Genomic DNA, 21,555 nt, shown 5'->3' on the forward strand with positions numbered 1-21,555 from the left:
GAATAATAATAAATATCTTCAACTCTAAACTATTTTTTTTATATTTATTGTGAGGCAGTGCAAAATTTATGAGTAGTAGTCAGTAAAGGTCTTTAAAAAGGTCTTTAGTGTTCCAAATTAAAATTGCTGTTCCATTTGCAGGAGCCAAAAATGTGAATTTTCAACCATGTGTCTCAAACAGGCCCAAACTGTATTATCTGAGTCTGATTTTGCACAGGAGTCCATCTTCTGCTTGAACAAAAAAATAAATGAAGAGTTATACATACAGTTATGCGCTTCGTGCAGATGGCTACAACTATTAGTATTTTTCTGTGCTGTGGTATTTAATTTGTATTGAGCTCATGCTTACCAAAATCCACCTATGTTTTTTTCACATTCCTTTCCATTTCTATGTGAATCTGAACAGATCTAAGCAGCACCGTCATATGAGCCTGCAGAACTGGGACCGGCTCCTTCACCTGGCAGAACCCTCGGGATTACTGGCAATGCAGTAACACCTTCACAGAACCAGGTTGGAAAAGAACTCTGAAATTATCGAGTCCAGCCTATGACCACACATCACGCTGTCAACTAGACCATGGCAGTAAGTGCCACATGCAGTCTTTCCTTTAACACCTCCACCACGTCCCTGGGCAGCCCATGCCAATGTCTAATCACCCTTTCTGTGAAGAAATTTCTCCTGTTGTCCAACCTCAATTATACATCTCAGCATCAGAATTTACTATGTAGAACTCAACACTGACAAGAGGCTTTTAGCACCAGATACACCCTCTTTGGATTCCCCTCAGCCTCCCACGTTTATATATTCTCACACAACACCCCTCTCACACAGGAAAGAGCAGCTTCTCTCCTGCACAACGAGACCTTCGAATTCTCTCACATCACCCGCTGCTGGCTGTAGAACCGAAACCTCGGTTGCTAATCTCAACCTTCGGTGTTTAAACAGCAATTCATTTCTTTCTCGCTGCACACCTCGCAGGCAGCAGCATTGCCTCGCCTACCACTAGCCAGTTAAAAAAACCCCATAATGCGCTACACGTTTCTGAGGGCTCGGAGGGAGAGCGGGTGCCCCAAGCTGAGGGAGCACCCCTCGGGCGGGGTGCGCTGCAGGCGGGAAGCCCCTCCACAGGGGCTCCCGTCGGAGCACGGCCGAGCCCGGGGGCTCCGCGGGAGCGGAGGGGGCCGTGCCGAGCCGGGGCTGCGGCGGAGGCGGCCGCGGGGCGGGACACGGACCCGCCGCCCTCACGTCAGCGCTCCCCCTTCCCCGGCGGGCTGCCCCGGCCGCGCGGTGCGTTGTGGGAGCGGCGCTGAGATGGCGGCGGCCGCCGCCGGGCTGAGCTGGAGGCGGGTGTCCTCCTTCACGGGGCCGGTGCCGCGCTCCCGCCACGGGCACCGTGCGGTCGCCATCCGAGAGCTGCTCATCATCTTCGGCGGCGGCAACGAGGGCATCGCCGACGAGCTGCACGTCTACAACACGGGTGCGCGGGGCGGGGCCGCGCCGCGGGGCGGGCGGGGCGGGGGGGGACAGCGGCGGGGCTGTCCCGTCTGCGACCGCCGGTGGCACCGGGCTCCGCACGGCGCCGGGGATCCCCCCCGGGCCTCCCGCCCTCCCCCGGCACTGCCCGCGGGAGGCTCGGCTGAGGGGGCGGCCGGCAGGCTGAGGAGCTGCCTGGAGCCGAAATGGCGGGGCGGGAAACACGCCTGGGCCAGGGGTCTTCCCTGGGGTGGTGCTGCGCCCTGGCTGGTGCTGCGGGGTTCGTGGTCCTCCCTGGGGAAGAGCGACCGGGAGAATCTCCCGGTGCGTCTCGGTCTGTTCTGCTTTCCCCGGCTCTCGCGCAGGGGTGCGGAGCCTCTCTCCCCTGGCAGGTCGCGGCTGAATGGCGGCAGGCGGGATTAGTCCCCACGAGTGTCCGGATCCCCCTCCTTCCCTCTGGTGGCGGCGGCTCAGGAGAGCTGGACGCGCTGGAATGGGAATGTTGTTTGGAAAAGTGAACATGTTGGCATCGGGAGCCTTTCCAAACAGGAAGCTGCCCGAGACCGATATTATTTGTGAAAGATTAGACGCCTAAATAGTTACTGTACGGAACGCTGAATGAGGCTGGAAAACTTGCATGTAATTTCAGGGTTTGGGCCGAGACGGGAGAGTTAAGGGACTGATCTGTGCTTCTCAGTCAGCCAGTGTTGGCTGCTTGAGGTTTTTCCAGGCAGATTTTTCTCTGATAGCTTCAAAATCTACTGTGCTTAAATCACATTTTTTGAGGGGAGGAGGAAAAAAAATCACTTAACCTTTCTGTTCTGAGAAGTAATCCAAAGAAAACTCCTATCAGAACAGAGGTTCTGATGGGTGCCTTTTGAGTGAGTCTGATCATGACTTTTTGGGTTTTTTCTGCCCAGACTTTCTGCTTAAGGTATTTTGCTTTTGCAGCAGTGACAGAAAGGATCGTGACTCAGTTGTTCCAGTTTCTGGACGAGTGTTTGGCCCAAACTGACCTTTCTTTTCTCTGGGGTTTAAGATGCAGGGTTATGACCTGAGCTGCCAGAGTGTGCGATGTCATCCATGGCCCTTGCTATGCATGTGATGATTTTCGAGGAGCTGGCACACAGTGAGAGCATCTTAATCCCCTACAGCAACGTTCACTGGAAGCTTCTAATTTCATACTTCTCCTCTTCATGCTCACAAAACAGTGTAGGAAAAAGAAGACATTGTCCCCTGTAATGCTTAAATTCCAGAACACTTTAAACACCAATATGCTGCTGCTGGATCAAACGGTTGCTTTTTCTTGACTGTCTGCCTCTCCTCTCCCGCGTATCAGTGCGGCGCTCTGTGGATATTAAAATGGGTCCTAGAACAGTGTAATTAGATTTTGAATAGGGCTATTAAGTCCAGGCACAGTGCCATGCTGCTGTAGCTTTAATAATTCTGTTTCTAGGGCTAGCTCCCTCTGAGTTAGCGTGGTTATCTCTTTTGTGTGGAACTGCACTTGTGTTCCCCATTAGCCTCTATTCTTGGCAGGTCTATTAAATTGCTGGGTTACCCTTCATGACTGACTTAGTTACAGTAACCTTATGGGCTCATGCATATACTGAGTAACATTGGTTTGATAGAGGTGTTTGCTTTTCTTTTTATTAAAAAGAATAAGAATTGGTTTAAAACTTAGTGTGAAGCAAGTAGCCCATTCACAGTTATCTGCAAATAAAAGGTAATTCTTTAGAAAGCAGAGGTGTTTAAAAATACGTATTTCAGTGTTCAAAATATTTTTCTTATCCTTTTTTTCTGGTTTTTGGTTTTGTTTTTTTTTTTCCTACTGTAGTTACAAATCAGTGGTTCCTTCCTGCTGTAAGGGGAGATATTCCTCCAGGCTGTGCAGCACACGGATTTGTTTGTGATGGTACCAGAATACTAGTTTTTGGAGGAATGGTTGAATATGGAAGATATAGCAATGATTTATATGAATTGCAGGTAGGAAATGTATGAAAATGTTTTGATTTTCAGAACTAGTTTATTTATCTGTTTATGAACAAACACGTTTTATTTAACCAACTGCACAGGAAAGTTAGATGGGTTTTGCTCTTCTTCAGAAAGATTTTTTTCCCTCTTCAGAAGCTAAAGTTTATTCTAAATAACTTTGAAATAGAGGCTTCCATCTATAAAGTATAAAATATTTAATGTTTTATTAAGGTTAGCTCTTACATGTCTCTTTTAATGTATGTCCTAAAAAAAGCCCAGCATTCCCTTAAAAATAATTCAGAAAATATACAAGTGTTAATATTATATTAATTCTATTTGTTATGGCTGACTATAGATGAAATTATTTCTGAATATGTTTTTCTTGTCTTCAAGGCAAGTCGATGGCTCTGGAAAAAAGTAAAACCTCAAGCTCCTTCAAATGGATCACCACCCTGTCCTCGGCTTGGCCACAGCTTTTCTTTATATGGTAACAAGTGCTATTTATTTGGTGGCCTGGCAAATGAAAGTGAAGATTCAAATAATAACGTTCCCAGGTATGCTGATTTGTCTTTGAATTTAATGGCTTTAAAAACAAATTACTAGATATGACAGCTTTGAAAAGGAACATTCTAGGCAGGCTGTCCTGCATACCAAGCACTCTAAGTTGGATTATTTGTGCAGTGAAGGGGTTACATGCGAAGAAGCTTAAGTATTCCTTCTGCTAATCTCACAATATGAAACACTGACTGACAGCTCTGACACTTCTGTAGGGAAACCTGAGTAGGCTTTGGTATTTTTCCTAGTATTTTGGGTGATGTTTTTAAGAATGGCTTGTTTGTTAGAATTACCTCAATCAGCAAAGTCTCGTGAGTCATCAGGGAATTCATGATGGATGTTTCTTCTATATTGCTGTGAAAAACAGTTATGAATTCATCTGGAAATTTTTTACAGTAACGGCTGAAGTTGCCTTTATTGTCAGCAAACTGTGCTATAATGCTGAAGTTTTATATCCACATTCACCTGCAGTTCAGAGCACTTATATCCACTGAGCTATAAACTGGCAATTTCAAGCTCAGTAAACAAGAGGTATCTGGTGTGAATGCCAAGATTCAAAGACCATTATCTAAAAATAACTTGCTGATAGATTCAGCAACAAATGGGTAATTGTCTGTTGGCCAGCCTGAAGACACAAAACAAAACAGCTTCTTCTCACCTTTGTTGCCTTAGAGTTGCAGAAATCAATCTCTAGTATCTCTTGTCATCATGTATTTCTCACAACTTTGCAGTTTGTTGCAAGTGTGTCTATATGTAGCAATTTTTGCAAGGAATGTTGTTTTCCAGTGTTCAATGTTTCTTTCATGTAATAAAGTGTAGCAAATAAGAGAGTGTGTTTTCTTAGAGGCAACAAGTTATAACTGTTAATTTTTTTTGTTTTAAATCCATTTTAAATCCAGATTTGGTACTGTCCACAATGCATCAAATGTTTTGAGAGTTTAAAACTCTACACCCTCCCAAGACAGAAGTCTGTAATACTTGGAAATGGTCAGGGTTTAAAGCGCACTTGTCATCATGCTTATAAGTGAGTTTTTCATACTTTGACAATAATACCCTAGATATTTAAATGATTTCTATGAACTGGAGCTGCAACATGGGTCTGGCGTGGTTGGCTGGAGCATTCCTGTGACCAAAGGAATCTTGCCATCTCCCCGAGAATCTCACACAGCCATTGTGTACTGCAGAAAAGATGTGGGAAGCCCAAAGATGTATATTTTTGGAGGGATGTGTGGCTGTCGGCTTAATGATCTCTGGGAACTTGACATAGGTGAGTTGGTTTGCCAGCAGAAGTCAGTGCTTGCTGGCTGAGGGGAAAAATTGCAATGTAGAATGGTTAATGGCATGCTGTGGTGCAGATATTATTGAGACACCAGAGTGTTAGCCTTTTGTAATATTTGGAATTAAATAGATACAGCATTGTTTGCATATATTATCCTCCCTGATTCAGGTACACTGTGAGGTGGTTATCATAGTCTTTAAAGCACTCTAAAGGAACAAAGTTGAATAACCATAGTGAAACCATAATATATGTTTTTGATAAACCGTTAGTTTCTCAGTATTTCCTGTGTTTTTTTAAAAGAAGTTCCAAGTGCTTGTTATTGCACCTTTTTTCTTAAAGTAGCCATCTTAAGAAGGTGGCATTTTATTTTGCTGAATATTAGAGGTATGTTCCCTCCTAAAATCCAGGTATTGAAATATGTAGTAACAAGTTGTTTTTTTTTTTATTGAGGATTTTGTTCCCTTTCTTTTAGAAACCATGACCTGGTCAAGACCAGAAACCAAAGGGACAGTACCACTTCCTCGCAGTCTCCATACGGCCAATGTAATAGGAAACAAGTATGTCTGTTGTTAAAAGCTCAACTCTAGAAAGGTACACCTAGTAGGAGAATGATGATGCTTATCCACTACTGCTCAGTATAAACATCAGCCCTGTAGAATAGTTTTCTGCTGCTGTTTCAGTACCACTGTTAACTTAAGGGTATCAAACTGCCAGTGTTTCCATGCAGCAGGACAATCTGCCCAACCCACCAGCAGCTTTCTGGGCTTCTTTGTGCATTCTGGGGCAGCCTCAGCTGGGCCTAAGCTCTGTCAGGAGTGAGCTTGAGTGCCTCTGTGTGTGACACAGATGAGGTAGATATGCAAAGAAACTGCTCAAAGACTAAAACTAGTTCCAGGCCAAACTATTCCCTGCTTTTTCTGTAGTCTGCTCCTCATTACTCTGCTTCTTGCCAGTGTGGTTTGTTTTGGCAGGTAGTATTGATAAAATGGATTTTTAAACATGGGTTTCAGTGCATTTTTTATCAATTTACAAGCTGGTGTGAGGAGAAAGAGGCAAGGGGGTAAAGAAATATGAAAGCTTAATATCTTCTGATGCAACAGCTTAGCTTTTTATTATTTACTTAAAATGTTAGTAGTTTGTGGCCTGCATTATATTTTTGAATTTTGATATCTGAGTTAGATGCCAGTCATTTTAGCATGACTTATTGAGGGGTCTGCAGTAAAGGATTGTAGAAATTCTGTTGTATGTGTGTGATTTTCGGAGAGCATTAGCAGTTTGGTGTTTTGTTAAATGTTACAGTATTCACTTCTATTTCTAGGAAGTTGCATGAGGAGCTTCCAGGATTTTTTTGTGTGGTTGGGTTTTTCAATCAGTTAATTTACTCAAAAATTTTAGAAGGTAGATATCTGCAACAGTACTTCCTAAAGAAGATAGATACAAATAAAATTTGCTGTGAACCAAAACTGTAAAACACTAGAAATTTTCTGTTTTGTCCTAGTTTGAGAGAGCACATGCAGCAGATCTGGATATTAACTGGCTTTTCTTTTCTTTTCCCCTCTTCCCTCTTTTCCTGTGTTTCAGAATGTATGTTTTTGGTGGATGGGTTCCACAGTCAGCAGGAGGTGAAATTTCTGCTTCTGATGGTGAATGGAAATGCACCGGTTCATTTTCTTACCTTAATTTGGGTCAGTGTTTCTGCCCTTCTGGGAGTGGGCATTTTGAATTAACATTTTCTTAACAGAGTAGAGTAACTGTTTTGAAGACCTTGAGAAAAGTTTAGGATACATAGCTGTAATCGTGGCTGACTGAAGAAGTTGCCAGTTTTTTGCATCTTACTTGAAAAGTAATATTTTAATTATTATTTTTCTTTGAAGATTCAGCAGATTTGCTTCTGCAAATATTTGTTAATACAACTTTAATACTAAATAATGTAAATGCTCCTTCTTCATTTGTAGAAGAGCACAAGAGACAGATTCTGAAATGAGGTTTTTCTAAGCATGATAGTACTATCCCTGAATCCTCAACTTCTGATCTATTTGCCTGAGAGAGATAACCAGAGGTCAGAAAATCAGCCTGTATTAATTGATTTTATCTTGCACACTTATTGGAAAGTGACCTTCTCTTTGTAATATTTCAGTTTTAAATGCAGTTGTCTATAAAAACAGAGGTGATTTATTTTCATTTTTTTCTGAGCAGTTAAGTGTGTTAACATCTTTATTTCTTGTTTTGGAAAACATCTAGAAACTAAATGCTGTGAGTTTCATTTACTAGATACCACAGAATGGATAGGTCTGATCTCAGATTGCCAGGAGGACAAAAGTAACTTGTTACCAGGGCCAAGAGCAGGACACTGTGCTGTAGCTGTTGGCACTCGTCTGTATATCTGGAGTGGTAGAGATGGTTACAGAAAAGCTTGGAACAATCAAGTTTGCTGCAAAGATCTTTGGTACCTTGATACTGGTGAGTCAGAAATAAATAATACGTTGTGTATTTTATTAACATATGGAAAGCTCGCATGATTGATGATCACAACATTAAAGCTGTAGCAAACTCCAAGATTATTTACATTTTAAAGATTATTTTAACATCGTGCTTCACTGCTGGTTGTTTAAAGGTTATTACTTAAAATGAAAAAATGAGAAAGGCTTGTTTAAAGCCGCTGAAAGAACTTTGTGCTGAATTCTGCACTGCATGCCATAGTCAGTTGACACAAGATGCTAAAGGCTGTTTTGCCTAAACTCAGGGTTCCTGGTCTCTCTTTTTAGTGATCTTTTCTGCTACTACGTACTTTTTTCACCAAATCCCTTCTTCTCTTGGGATTATTGCTGCTGATGCTTCCTCATCTCTTGGACTGCAAAAAGATATTCTTCAATCTAAGAAGGGCCCAAATTGTTCCTGGCAGTGAGGGGAATTCTGGAGCACTAATCACTCATTGGTAGCTGCATAGATGGCAGGACACTGAGAGAGGGAACTAGACTAGAACTCTTTCTCTCCCATTTCATTTTTCCCTCAGAAAATCAGAAAATGAAAAAGAGTAGCAGCTGCTGAAGATTGCAGCCTAGTCAGGCATAGAGGCATGTGAGAGGAGCAAGCCATTGACATTAATCATGTCTAGGCTTCAGCCTGTGTAGAAGTTGTTAGAGGGAAAGCTCACTTCAGCTACACAGAGCAAGCAAAAAGGAAGAGGAATAATTTGTGAATTAGAGGAATATGTAAAGCTTTAGGAGCCAAAGAGCTACCTGCAGCATTTTAGGAAAGCACAAGTCCTTCCTCTGTAATCCCTTCGATGATGTAGCTACAACCCAAAGACCTACTGGCAGCAGAAGAACCATTAAAAACAAAGCATCAAAACTGGAGCATTTTTGAACACTTTAAAAAGACACTTTGTGATTCTCTGACTTGACTTGCCACCTTTGACAGTGGTTTCTTGTTGAATCTGGTATATATTGTACATCAGTGAAAAAAGATTTTGCTTGCAATATGCAGATATTTAATAAACTGGTAAGGGAGGGCAATTTCTAACATGCTGTCTGTGTTTTATTGGTTTCTTGTAGAGAGACCTCTGGCACCATCACAGGTACAACTGATTAGAGCTACAACCAACTCTTTTCAATTGAAGTGGGATGAAGTCCCTACAGTTGAAGGATATCTTCTTCAATTGCATGCTGACTCACCAGTGCCCCCGGTGGCTGGAATTCCTGGTACTGGCGTTCCTGAGACATCTGTGCTGAGTTCACAAGGTAGCAGTCAGATCACGTTACACTAATGTTTGTGCGCAGGCAGACTGGAGGGTGGCATAAGTAATAAATATGAGTTTGTTTTGTAAAGAACCATTCTGTGAGAGAGAGACCCTGTTTCTTTGCAGAGAGACACCCTGTTTCTTTGGTTATTCCCCAAATGGCTGCATCATAATTATAGAAAATTCCCCTTTCACTTGTTTCTGTTGGTTTTGGCCAGCTGTCTGAGTTATGAAGGTATTTGTAGAATGCTGGCCACAATCTGGGGAAGGAAGCAGTGAGGAAGGGATTTTACCTGACTGTTTGGCCATACAGTTTCATTTCAGGCTTATAACAACGTTTTCCTTCAGGCAACTTTGGCTTCCCTCTTCCTTACTGAAATAGGTTCCAACCATCATAATATGAAGTTTTACATAACTGATGGGAATTTGCTTTTGTTTGCATGCAAGGTGGCTGTTCTCTACATCAAAGTCCGCAATCATTGCCTAGTGTCCCTTATCCAGAAATGAAGGTGGATCATCCCAGCCAAACAAATAATCTCATTCCTAATAACGTAAGTGTAAACTGAAAAATGCTTAAGTGTCAAAACAGTATGGGAAGGTAGTGAACTGCCAGAACACTTCCTCAGTTTTAAAACTCCCTGCATAATTTTTAGATCTTAGAAAAAACAAAACCAAATAAAACAAAAAGACACCTGCTGAAGTAGTTGTCTGTTTTCTTACATACTTTTTGCTTTTAGGATTGAGAGACAGTCTTTCAAGTCCTTTTCTTGTTAATGAAGAAAGGAATTGCAAGTGTATTGCCTTCCACAATGCTAACTGGGAGCCTGACACCAGTAGGAATATTATTCTTCCTGAAAATGTTGGTGACATTAATGTGGGAAGCAAAAGGAATAAGGCATATTCCTTCTTCGTTGGTCTAGTTTAGTTTTATGCTAGTCTGCTTAGTTGTAAGTTCCTACAGCAGGTTAAATCCAATTATTATCTGTCTGGTTGTGGTCTGTGTGTGTACATGTTCCGCTATTTTGCCAATTTAACAGAAAGAATGAGGACAAACTCTGGCTAAAGGATCCCATTTTTAGAACTTTGGACCTTTTCTTAGTTGTGTGAGGTCTTAGATCTGTATGGGATCCATTATGTATTCCTGGAGAAAACACATGTAGAAATACTATAAATTTCACTAAGAGTAGAAATATCTCAAGTACATGTCAGGAAAGCAAATGTTGAAAGCCTCTGTAATTGGGATTTTCCTCATCTGTTAAAGTCCCCTCAGTAGACTAAATGTACACAGCAATGAACTTCCATCTAATGACAATAGAACATGAGCTTACTCTCAGATAAAATTTAGTGTGTGTCAGGGACAAGTCCAAGTCAACTCAGTGTTTGAGTCTCTGTTCTATAATGGCTAAGGTAAGGTGGGTTGAGAGGTTGATTTCTTGGTCTAATTTAAAGTACTAGGGGGAATTCTTGGAGGAATTTGTATTGTTGTTTATGAGCAAGCATTTTCATGCCATGCTTGCAATTGAAATTTCTGAACTTTGCAGTTTAACAAATGTGTTGTTTTGGTTAGGTCCAAGTTTCCCTTTCATCCAATTCAAAAGTAGAAGGAAAAGAAAAGGTTGCAGCACCTGAAAACAAGGTTACACAGGAGACTATGAAAAACCACGCAGATGCTACAGGATTCAAAGAATCAAATGCCCCTTCTCTTTTGCCTGTTTGTACTTCAAGTAAGATGACTATAGAAAAAAAGTAATTAAAAAGTGAGAGTTAAAGTTCATCTCAAAAACATAAAATAAGATTGTTTCTGTCTTGTAATTTAAAATTATTTAAGAGTCCTTTGTAGTTTAAAAAACTCAACTTGTGTTAGTTATTACTGAATATATTTTTAGAATATATGAAGAAAATTGAAATCTTAACTTGTTTGAAGTGTTGCAAGGCACATGAAATTCTCAATATATTCATTATTATGATGGCAAACGTGTCTCTTTAAACATAAATAGTCATTTTTAGCATCAAATAAAAAGGGACAGATAACATTTTACAACATTATGGTGATAGTAATTCCAAACTGACAATGTGTCTGTCTGTTAGCAGTGAAAAGCTATTGGCTGATGTAAAATCTCAGGCAATGTAGAGAGAGGCATGTTTCTCTCTGACTGTAGAGGAAATAAAAGATGACAAGGCTCTGATTTATGCATTTCACTGAAATGCCTTAGGTTCAGTGTAGTGAATCCAGGCTTAATCACCTTATCTGTTTATATTTTACTTCAATGTATTTTACAGGTAGTTGGATTTTTATTTTCTTCACAGTGTAATTTAATTAGATGTGGAAATTTTGATTCTTATTGCTAAATGAGAAGCAGACTTCTACAGGGGTTAATGTTAAATTGATTGTTACTACTCTGTGATACTGATTTATGTGGATGCTTTATTTTAGTGCAGTTTTTTTCCCAAATTAGTTTTTTTTGATGACCAAATACATAAAGAACAGCAAGCCTAAAATAACTGTTTACATACATCTGTTTATGACTGTGTAGACAAACTTCTGTTCAGTTATATACCTAAAGTAGGCATTAGCAATCAATATAATCAGACCTGTTCTAACCTAATTCTGAGCTAAACTTAAATGAAACTAAATCCATTAGATCAAGTTGAGATGTGTTGTGTTATCAATATTGAATTCTGGCTAATATTTTCTTTTTCTTTAAGGTGCTCAGACATCAGCAAATGTAGGTGAATTACATGACTTGGACAAACAAACTGTAAATCCTGATGCTTCTGTATCCAGTACTGTCTCCAGCACACAAACTATGGTAACCCAGCAGGCTGTTAAAACTGAATCATCAAGTACAAATGGGGCAGTTGTTAAAGATGAAACTTCACTAACAACATTCAATTCAAAATCTGAAGGTTTGAAATGTGTTTCACATACTGTATTTTGAGCCATATATTTCTAAGGCCATCAGAGTTCCTCTAGTGTGGTGGGATTCCCGTCTTGAGTAGTACCTGGGATATAGATAGGGCTTTGTGCATTGAAGACCTTGTGCGGCCTGGATGACCTCTGCTAGCATTTATACATCTTTTAAAATCAGGATATTCCTTCTATGCATTTGTAAATCACGTTTCCTGTAAGTGAAAAATCTTCATTTATGCAGAGGTACATTTTCTAAATATCAGTGGCAGCCAGTTTTGGTGCCCGTTGCACATTTGCTTTCATTGATTCGTGATTGTCTGTTTTGTCAGCAAAAGACTAAAATAGTAACCTCAGATGATTTTGATTTTAAGCAACTGACCTCTGTAATGAATATGGCCTGTTAATGTGGCCAGCTCACTGCTAGTCAGATGTGCTGGCTTCTTCACAGTCTGCTGGAAATATCCAAAATAAGCAGTAGTGCAGAAAATAAATGGGTAGTTTTTCAAGTCTTGTTTTTGACAAATATCAACAGGCTGTGCTTGTCGTTGTTTTAAGTGTTAACTAAAGAACTGTATTCTGATGTTGATGTTGTGTGCATAGTATAATTTTTACCAAGCACTATTATATTTTAAAAGCAAAACCCAGGACCACAAGCATAGAATACTAATACTTCCTTGTGTTACTTATGTGCTTAATCTTTTTTTTTCTTTTAATATTCCATTTTAAATTTAATTAATGCTCTGTTCCCAGTTGTTAGGATTGTTTATAGGTTAACTGCTTATGTTCAAAATTCAGACTGTATTGATGTCAGAAACAATGCCATCAAATTAAGATTTCACACTTAGACTATTCATACAATGTCCCCAGTATGTGCCTCAATCTGGTGTTTAGATTATTTGTTTGCAAATATTTTATATTGATTTCATAATCCTGTCACTTTTTAGGATTTTCTGAGTCCTGCCTTCTGTTTGTATTATCTGTAGCAGCCTCCAATGCCAGACTCCCAGAATTGTTCTGTGAATATGACAGAAACCAAAATTAGTTTGTGTTATAAATAGAACTGCATGCAAAAGAGGTCTGAGATGTTCTTGTGCAACAAATGCTTACAAATGGCTATTAAGGTCAACTTTCATACTCTGTGGGTTTTGTGTTAAAATTTTTACTGATTGAGTTTTTAAAATTTAACTTTTTGCTTTTAGCTGCTGAAACTGCTTATGTCATGCCTTCAGCAAGGGTCAATACTGGACAGACAAATGATTCACACTCCTCTGTAAGTCTGAAAAAGTATTATCAAATTGCTTTACCTATTGTTCTGTTGATTAGTTGTAAGGGCTTTTCTGTTCTCCTTTAATTGTATTTCTGAAAGAAAAGCAATGTTTATTTTGAGCTTGAAGTGAATAATTCAGGGGTAAACATTTCTGTTGTAAAACTAATTGCATTGTGTGGGTTTGATGTGGCTCTGAGGAGCAGTTGTGTAGTTGGGAGGAGATCCAAGTACGTGTTTCAGCTGTTGAATCATTTTTATCAACTGGCACAGTGGAATGGTCTGCTGCATGATGTGCAAATGTAAAAAGTTTTTCTGTGTGCACAACTGAATTTAAAATGAAGTATGTATTAGATCAGACTAGTGTTAGCTGCTGATTCTATAGTTTTGAAACGTAACTTAACTGACATCTTGATGTTTTTCCCTAGAGGAGATGGGGACTGACTATGCAAGCTGTAAATACTGCCTGAAAAAGTAAATGCTTCCTATTTCACCTGCTTACAACTTAATACACAAACCCAAGGTGCCACTGTTGCCACCAAAAGCGAGGAACTGAGGATGGGGAGAAGCAGCTGCAACTAAAGGGTTGGGGTGCTTTTGCCAAGAGCAGTTGCAGCTCCTGCCCCATTTCCATGCTAGCAGGATCCTGGCCTGTCTGTGCTGGGCACCTGACTGTGCAAGTGCCCTCCCTGGTGCCTGGAGACCAGCGAGAAAGCCAGTCTGTGTTTCTGGGTCAGTCAGGAGCAGTTTGCACGCCCTGCATCCCAATGCCCCGCGCCACAGCAGAGGGCTGTTCGCAGCTGCAGGCGAGTTCCGCAGGGCCTGACAAGGAGCACCGTGTGGGGCTGAGGTACAGCTGAGCCCCAGGGGGAGCTGCTGATGTTGGACCACCTTGGGAAACTTCTTGACCTCTGAGAGAAATTAACTCACAACTACATACTGCTACGGACACCTAGTTCTACAGCTTTAAACTTCTTCCCCTCCCTGTTTAGAATATTAGATGTGACATCCCAGCTGTTGCTTTTTAAATGACAGACTGTGTCTAAGTCAATTATAAGAACCAGTTGGTTTTGCACGGTATTTGAATAACACATGCATATTCATTTGAAGCATAAGAAAGTAACACTGGTATAAAAGGGGGTTGTCTCTTAAATAAACTAGAGCCTTAGTTTTTGTCCATGGCATTGAAGTATGGGTAATCTACATGACATGTTCTTCAAATACTAGAGAGCTCCCCAGAGGCCGCCAGCACCGGTGAAAGCCAGGGACCGCCGGTGGTATGATGTGGGAATTTTTAAGAACAACAGTGCTGTGGTGAGCCAGTTCTACTTGCTGCCAGAGGAAACACTGAACATCAATAGCAAGGTAGCTGCTGGTTCTTCTCTGATGTAACTTGCACATACCTGTTTCAGAATCTGTTGCTTATACAGTTCACAACAAAATGTGGGATTTTCTGATACTGCAGCAGATGCTGGTGCTTGTAGGAGTTTTGTATTTTATGACCAGTAGTTCCACATGTATTTTTCTGATCTCTTTTTACTATTTCCTGAACTGGATGAATTTTCTTTTGTTGTTAATGTATGATAATACAAAATATCTTATTTTGCTATTGCTAACTCTTTTCTTATTTCTTGCCTTAGGAAACAATTTTAAACTTACTAAGCTTTCAAGTGAATAAAAATTCTTAAAAACTGAAAACCCCACAATTTCTTAATATGTTATTTCAGTCCAGCATTGAAATGTTTCAGTTTCTTCTCTGTTCCCAGAATCTTTGCATAAAAATTGTTAAAGATACTAGTAAGACATCACTGTTTAAAAAGACTAGATCTGGAACTGTAGAATCTTTTGTATTAGATCTTTCTAACTTAAGGTTTTGTGCATGTAAGTTGATACATGAAAACTATGAGTGTGAAACTTGCAAAAGTGTTAACAGTTTTGATGGTAAAAGTGTAAATTAGTGATGTCCTAGTGAACTGGAAACAAAAATCATGTCTTCTTGAGACAGAAACAAAATAACAGAAACCTTTCTTTGAAAGCTTCACTATAAATATCGTATGTCTTAGTTTTAAAGAGCACAGTGCATTTGACACTGTTTACATTGATTGTGGTTCTTACACATTATTCAGAAGGAAAATAGTTCCACTCTAAGTATCAGTGATGCATCAATGCATACTTTAATCATGGAAGTATGGTAGCACACAATGTTCCAGGAAGCTATTTGTTACTAACTTACAGTGCTTTTCTTTAAAAACATTTTGGTTACCTGCACATTGAACTGCAGCTCCTAACTTCAGGAATAACTGGTTTTGAAATAAAACTCTTTTTTTATGACAGAAGATTATGTTAACTAAATCATAACTTATGTAGTTGTAAATGCTACTTTATTTTTACTTTCCTGAGTAAAAGTAACCACAAGGTGCAATTTCATTTAAATGACTGAAAAAATGGGGTATCTTTCGGTCTAGATATGTAGTCTCACATTGCATCTTAGATCAGCTGTTTTGAGGTGAGAGAGTGCCTCAGTCCAAACCTTTTCATAAATTTTGATGTAAGTACAACAATATTAAATAGATTTTCAGTTTCAATTAAACTGAGATTAATCTCATTTTACGACCTTATACATTTTTAGGCTAATTGTGTCTAGAACATTTTTAAAATTAACACAAATGTTGCTTTATTTTCAGACGGAAGGTGCAGATGTACCAGACTACAGATTACTTAAGAAACAGGATCTGTTTCCAGGCACAGTGTACAGGTTCAGAGTTGCTGCAATTAATGGATGTGGTGTTGGGCCTTTCAGTAAAATCAGTGAATTCAAGACGTGCATTCCAGGTTTTCCTGGAGCTCCTTCAACAGTCAAAATCACCAAGGTGAGAAATATAGGTAACTCTGGTTCTGATGTTTAAAATTCTGGTCAGAACTCTTGGTTAGAGTTGGTTTGTTGTTGGGGTTATTTTTAAGTTTAAATTGTCATATAAAATAGTGCCCAGTGCTTACTTGGTTAACTCTGCTTGATATGATATTCTTTAAGATATTTGCTAAAAAGAATTATTTTAAGACTTATGGATCATGTTAGCAGATATACATTCAATCATCTGATGGTTTCCCCATGATTTTCTAGTCTTGCATCCTTAGATCTATAGGGGTTTACCACGCTTCTTAAAAAAATGTCGAAAGACATCCTTATCTCCAGAGTGGTGATGATAGGTTAGAATTTTCACATAATCTTTAGAATTTGGGGTTTTTTAATATTGTTTATATATTTATGGTTAGCTACATACTATCATACTTTTCTCTTTTTTCTTCAGAGTGTCGACTGTATTCATCTTTCTTGGGAGCCTCCTGCTTCACCCTCTGGAAATATTTTAGAATATTCTGCCTACTTAGCCATCCGTTCCACACAATTACAGGAAAATCCAAGTCAGCTTGTATTTATGAGGATATACTGTGGTCTTAAAACCTCCTGTATAGTGACTGCTGCCCAGCTATCCAACGCCCACGTGGATTACACCTCCCGGCCTGCCATAGTGTTCAGGATTTCAGCCAAGAACGAGAGAGGCTACGGCCCGGCCACGCAGGTTCGGTGGCTCCAAGGTAAAGTCACTGTCACATACAGCATTTGAGTGGGGCAGGAGCTGTGCATTGTGACTCCAGAACCAACACAGCACTGCATGTGAACTTCTTGAAATGTTGTTTTGTTCCTTATGGGAGTTTTATGCAATTCTAGTTGTTGCTTCTTACTTCCCTGGGATTCACTTCAACTCAAAAGTTTCTTAATCTAATAAGAAGTAATCCAATAATGCTCATCATGTACATGACATACAGTGCCATCAGGGGGTTTTTCAGTCTTTCCAGCCTCCTAAATGAAAAAAAAAATTCCACCAGGTGATGTAAGGTGCATTTTTGTGATGCATGTACACTTTAAAGTCTGTATCACAGGCCGAAGAGGTTTTGTCTTCTTGTCCCTGGCCTTGAATTTGTACTGGTTCATGGTGATTTGGGGATGGGAATGGATTCACTGAAAATAATGATTAGTTTTAGCCTGGTCAGTTCTGGCTCACCTTGTAAGTAAGCCAATCCAGGGTCTCAAAGCGAAATTTGCCAGCTTCTCATCCCACTCCTTCCTGTTTCTGGCCTAGCTTTGTTGGGAGCTGGCTTTGCTCAGCAAGAGGTCCTGTGGGCACAGAGGAAGGTAGGAAGGGCAGAGTGCCCACCCCCTTGGGCAGCAGGGAACTGTTGTGTGGGGGTAGCTGACCTCAGCTGGTGGGCTGGGACCCACCTGTTGAACGCTCCACTGCTTGGTTTTTAGTATGTGCTTTTCTAAGTTGGGGAGTAACAATGAAATTGTCTTCTATGATGTTCACTATTCCAATGCTGTTTAAACCCTTTAGTTGGCAGGGGTTTTGACCATGAGCTGTATCCCAGAACTCTGAAACAGTATTTGTTTGAAAGTGTTTAACTGTGTACACCATGTGAAATTACGAAACATTTAACAATGTCTCCTTCTTTTTGCAGACATGAAAACATCAGGCTCAAAGTAGAAACGACTTAATAAATCCCAAGTTTCGAATGTAGTGTTTAATGTAACTCTTGTACTATTTGTAAATGCTACAAATATTTTATTTTTGCATTGTTTTTACCTTAAAAATATATAACCTTTTTTACGTTTGACACATCAACATTATAGAGCCTTGCTCAGGTATGAGTATCATATAGAAAATATATCAGAGGTGGTGGGGTGGAGGATCACACTCTATCCAGCAGCTCTTCTTGGTAGTGATAGTTAAAATGTAATAATATGGTTTCAAATTAAAAATGTATAAAAGAATTGGCACAAGCAGTAGTATTTGAGGTAGATTCCCCATGATTTCTACAGATCTTGCATAGATAATTCATAAGATTTGGTATATGAGCAAATTCTGTTTGGTTTCAGTTCCTTATACCACATTCTTCATTGTGGTGCCTGAGTACAAGGCAAAAATTTCCAGTTATTATATAGTAACTTAAAATGTATAAATATTTTAATATATACTTTTTTTGTAAAGAAATGATTTTTTCTACTATTTGTAACAAATATCTTAATCTTGAAAGATATCCCCTGAAAATTTAAAAAGAAAAAGATAAACTTATCCATTGCTCTTATTACAAAAAAAGGTAAATTCATTGTAAATGCACTACTATTACTTATAATTATTCTTTTGTAGTTGTACAAATCTTAAACTTGTAAATACCAATGTTTACAAGAGACCTTTCTGGTCTTGTATTAAAACTTCCATGAGATTCATTCTCCTTTTTTTTTTAATCCATATGCTTTGCTTTTAGCATATGCTTGCTTTTTGCACTAATAATAACTTACCTCATTCCTGTGTTAATAATCACTTGTGTTTCTTCCATAATGTTTCTGTAAAACTTCAATCTGAAAATTTTAACCAAAGTTTAGAATACATGGTAAGCAATTTTGCACATATTATATGGCAAATTTCAACATATTTATTCCAGTTAATCTTCTTAAGTGCTTGTTTGCTTTACCAACATATTCTGCCAATCAAGTTCAGTATCTCCCTTTTACTATGCATCATTTTACATTAACTAGCTAGCTGATAAAATCAACAAGCATTACTTCTAGGAATAGGTGGATCCATTCCTATGCGAAAAGAAAAAATTTGTTCACAGTAGTGAAATAAAGGTAAACATTTAAAATGCTATTTATGTATCTATATATAAAACTATGTTTACCAAAGTGTAGAGGAAAATGGCTGAGTTGGACAAGGTCACTAGGTGAATAGATTGAGGCACCTAAATAAGATTTATTTTAAAATAAAATCTAAGTTATTTACTGTGCAATGAAGTTTATACTTTGCACTTTAATTTTGCCCCAAATGCCAAAAGATTATACATCAAGGTAGAATTTCTTGCCTCTTCCAGTTAAATTTGTCTTAAGAGCGTTTGTAAATATAGAAACTAAAATCAATGATGTGCCTGGTTTGGTGGGAGAAGTATCACTGAAATGCTAGAGAGTTAGCAGCTCAAGCATCCCAGAGCAGATTTAATAGCCAAGTTTTGGCTACCCTGAGAATCAGGGTTATAATGAAGTGCTGATACAGCCTTAATTATCGCAATGCATCACATGCTACAATAGCATCTAGAAAGTGCTGGGGACCATAAATGGCTATAATAGTGTTAATTGTGGCACAGGAGTAACACATGTGGATTGACTCCAGAGAAAAATCATGTGTTTATGACAATGACAGATATCCCAGTTTCACTTTAAACAGTGTTTATAGTATGAATGTATAGGACTTTTCCTGCAGTTAACTGGCTTTAAGATATTTGTGTTTTAATGGTCCATTTTGTCAGGTAGGATCTCACTACCAATACTGTCTGATAACTAAAGTACCATACACATGAACTGTCAACTAGAAGAATAGAACTTGGTTTTTCTTATTAGTACTGTGAAAGAAGCCTTTAGAGAAAACATTTGTGGCTTTGATTTTGTTGGTTGATAGCTGTGATTGTAGAGTTGTTATTTAAGAATAAAACCTGTTGGGTGTGTCTGGGTGGAGTTTTTTTGCACTTGGTTTCACATGCTTTGCACAATTTCTTTTTTCAGTGGGTATGTCACGACTACCAAAGGGTAAAACTGTGGTGTTTTCAATGAAAGTATCATTTCCTTGTGAGTGTGCTTTCTTCAGCTGACTTGACATAAGACGTCACTTTCTCTTTTTTGTCCAAGTTGGGTGACGTGGAAGAGTGATCATATGCAACTCTTCAGTTGCTCACAGTTTTACTTTAAACTGAAATTGTGGTACACACTGTAAAATACACTTTGTGGTCTGTTTTTAGAACTGTATTTATAATGTCTAAATCCCACCTGTTTGCCTATCAACTAGATATCAGACAAATATTGATTGTTCGATTTTAAAGTTTAGAAGACTGTTGACACCAGCTCTTTGAGACTCCATGTTATCCATTTATTTTAGATACTGCTAAAGGAGATGTAACAGAAGCTGAAATCTATCAGATTACAGTATCCATATTGTAGAAATGTCCAGGTTTACTAAACTCCTTAGGGAGGTTGTGACTGTGTAAGCGTAGGACAGTCGTGCCAGTTACGGCAGACACTGCTACAGCTTCATCTTCAGAATGTTCTTGTGAAAGTGGAAATGAAGTGAACAATAACCTACACTTTGTGTTTTCAAAGTAATTATAGCAATATCTTTTGAATGTAGTTTGGAGTAGAGCACATGATCATGCCATAAACTCTGAAGATGTAATAAGTATTACTGTTGTTATCTGGTATTTCAAGATAGCGAATTTGACGTGAACTTAGTCTTACAGCCTGTTACTTAATGACCTCTACAAGGAAACTGACATTTTGTACAATACAAGTTGATTAGTCTTATTTTGAAGCATTGTTTGTTCTTTGTAATAAAGTGGTTGTCCTATCAAATGCATTGTAAATACTGAAGTGTGTCTGTTTTTTCAAGAGGTGTACGTGTACAAACTTGGAATTTCTGTTTTTTCAGAGGTGTACGTGTACAAACTTGGAATTTCTGTTTTTTCAGAGGTGTACGTGTACAAACTTGGAATTTCTGATGCAAAGAAAAGAGTGAGTAAGTTTGTTGAGTTGGGGAAGAGGTTTTAGTGATAAGCACTGTCATAATACCATTACTCTTTCATAAATATTGTCTCCTAAGTTAATTCTTGGTTACCTCATGAGCTTTTTCCTTAGTTGAGGTTCTCCAGTACCCATGCCCCATCTTCTGCAGTTGGTGTGCACTCACCATTACTCTGCACCCTTCCATGCCTTTGTGCCTTGCATGCTGTGGCCTCTGAACTGAAATTTTGACATTATTTCCCCTGTCTATACAGGGGTCATGTTGCTGTTGTTGAGAGTGAGTGACAAAGAGTTTGGTGTTGCTTTGTTGCAGTTTTTTAAAAAGATGTGTGAGCACATAGCGTGCTCAGAAGGCTCCTGCCAAGGATTTGAATTGTGTTCGTGTCCAGCTCTGCTCAAAATGACACCATCTTGGGGCAAGTTGCTAACCTTTTATGGCAGCTATGGGGAACTCTTGTGGGAATAAGCAGCATGTGTTGCTGGGAGCAGAGAGGAGCAAGTGAACTGTAAGGTCTGCTGGATTGTTTCTAGACCTCCTTAAGAGACTTCACATGAGAAACTGCTAAAAGCTGTCTGCTTCAGATTGATTCCTTCCTTGTGTTCCCACCTATTGTAGTAGTGGTTGTTGTCCTGTTTCTTGTGATTCTTGCATTAGTGGAAAACAAATGGGAAAGCCTAAAACATCAGTGGAGAATCCCCTCGTGCTGTTTTCTTTCTATTAGTAAGATTTTCAGAGTAGGA

General features: G+C 39.2%; 1 protein-coding gene across 1 annotated transcript; it reads left to right on the forward strand.

Annotated features, from left to right (window-relative positions):
- The first annotated feature begins 1,281 nt into the window (after positions 1 to 1,281).
- Positions 1,282 to 20,657, forward strand: HCFC2 (host cell factor C2). The gene is made up of 16 exons (XM_048301118.1): positions 1,282 to 1,478; positions 3,312 to 3,460; positions 3,842 to 4,002; positions 5,062 to 5,270; positions 5,755 to 5,839; positions 6,864 to 6,967; positions 7,554 to 7,742; positions 8,837 to 9,022; positions 9,469 to 9,572; positions 10,589 to 10,745; positions 11,728 to 11,928; positions 13,132 to 13,202; positions 14,424 to 14,561; positions 15,881 to 16,066; positions 16,505 to 16,790; positions 17,712 to 20,657. The coding sequence occupies exons 1-16, from the start codon at positions 1,313 to 1,315 to the stop codon at positions 17,735 to 17,737; spliced, it is 2,418 nt and encodes an 805-aa protein (XP_048157075.1). The 5' UTR covers positions 1,282 to 1,312; the 3' UTR covers positions 17,738 to 20,657.
- Positions 20,658 to 21,555: the final 898 nt, after the last annotated feature.

Source organism: Corvus hawaiiensis, chromosome 4, assembly GCF_020740725.1.
Source record: "Corvus hawaiiensis isolate bCorHaw1 chromosome 4, bCorHaw1.pri.cur, whole genome shotgun sequence".
Classification (NCBI taxonomy): domain Eukaryota; kingdom Metazoa; phylum Chordata; class Aves; order Passeriformes; family Corvidae; genus Corvus; species Corvus hawaiiensis.

Bases quoted from the DNA above. Each gene is read 5' to 3' on its own strand.
- HCFC2 (XM_048301118.1), top strand. From the start codon at position 1,313: ATGGCGGCGGCCGCCGCCGGGCTGAGCTGGAGGCGGGTGTCCTCCTTC. The intron at 3,461-3,841 runs GTAGGAAATGTA...CTTGTCTTCAAG, and splicing joins ATGATTTATATGAATTGCAG to GCAAGTCGATGGCTCTGGAA. The intron at 11,929-13,131 runs GTTTGAAATGTG...TTTTGCTTTTAG, and splicing joins ATTCAATTCAAAATCTGAAG to CTGCTGAAACTGCTTATGTC.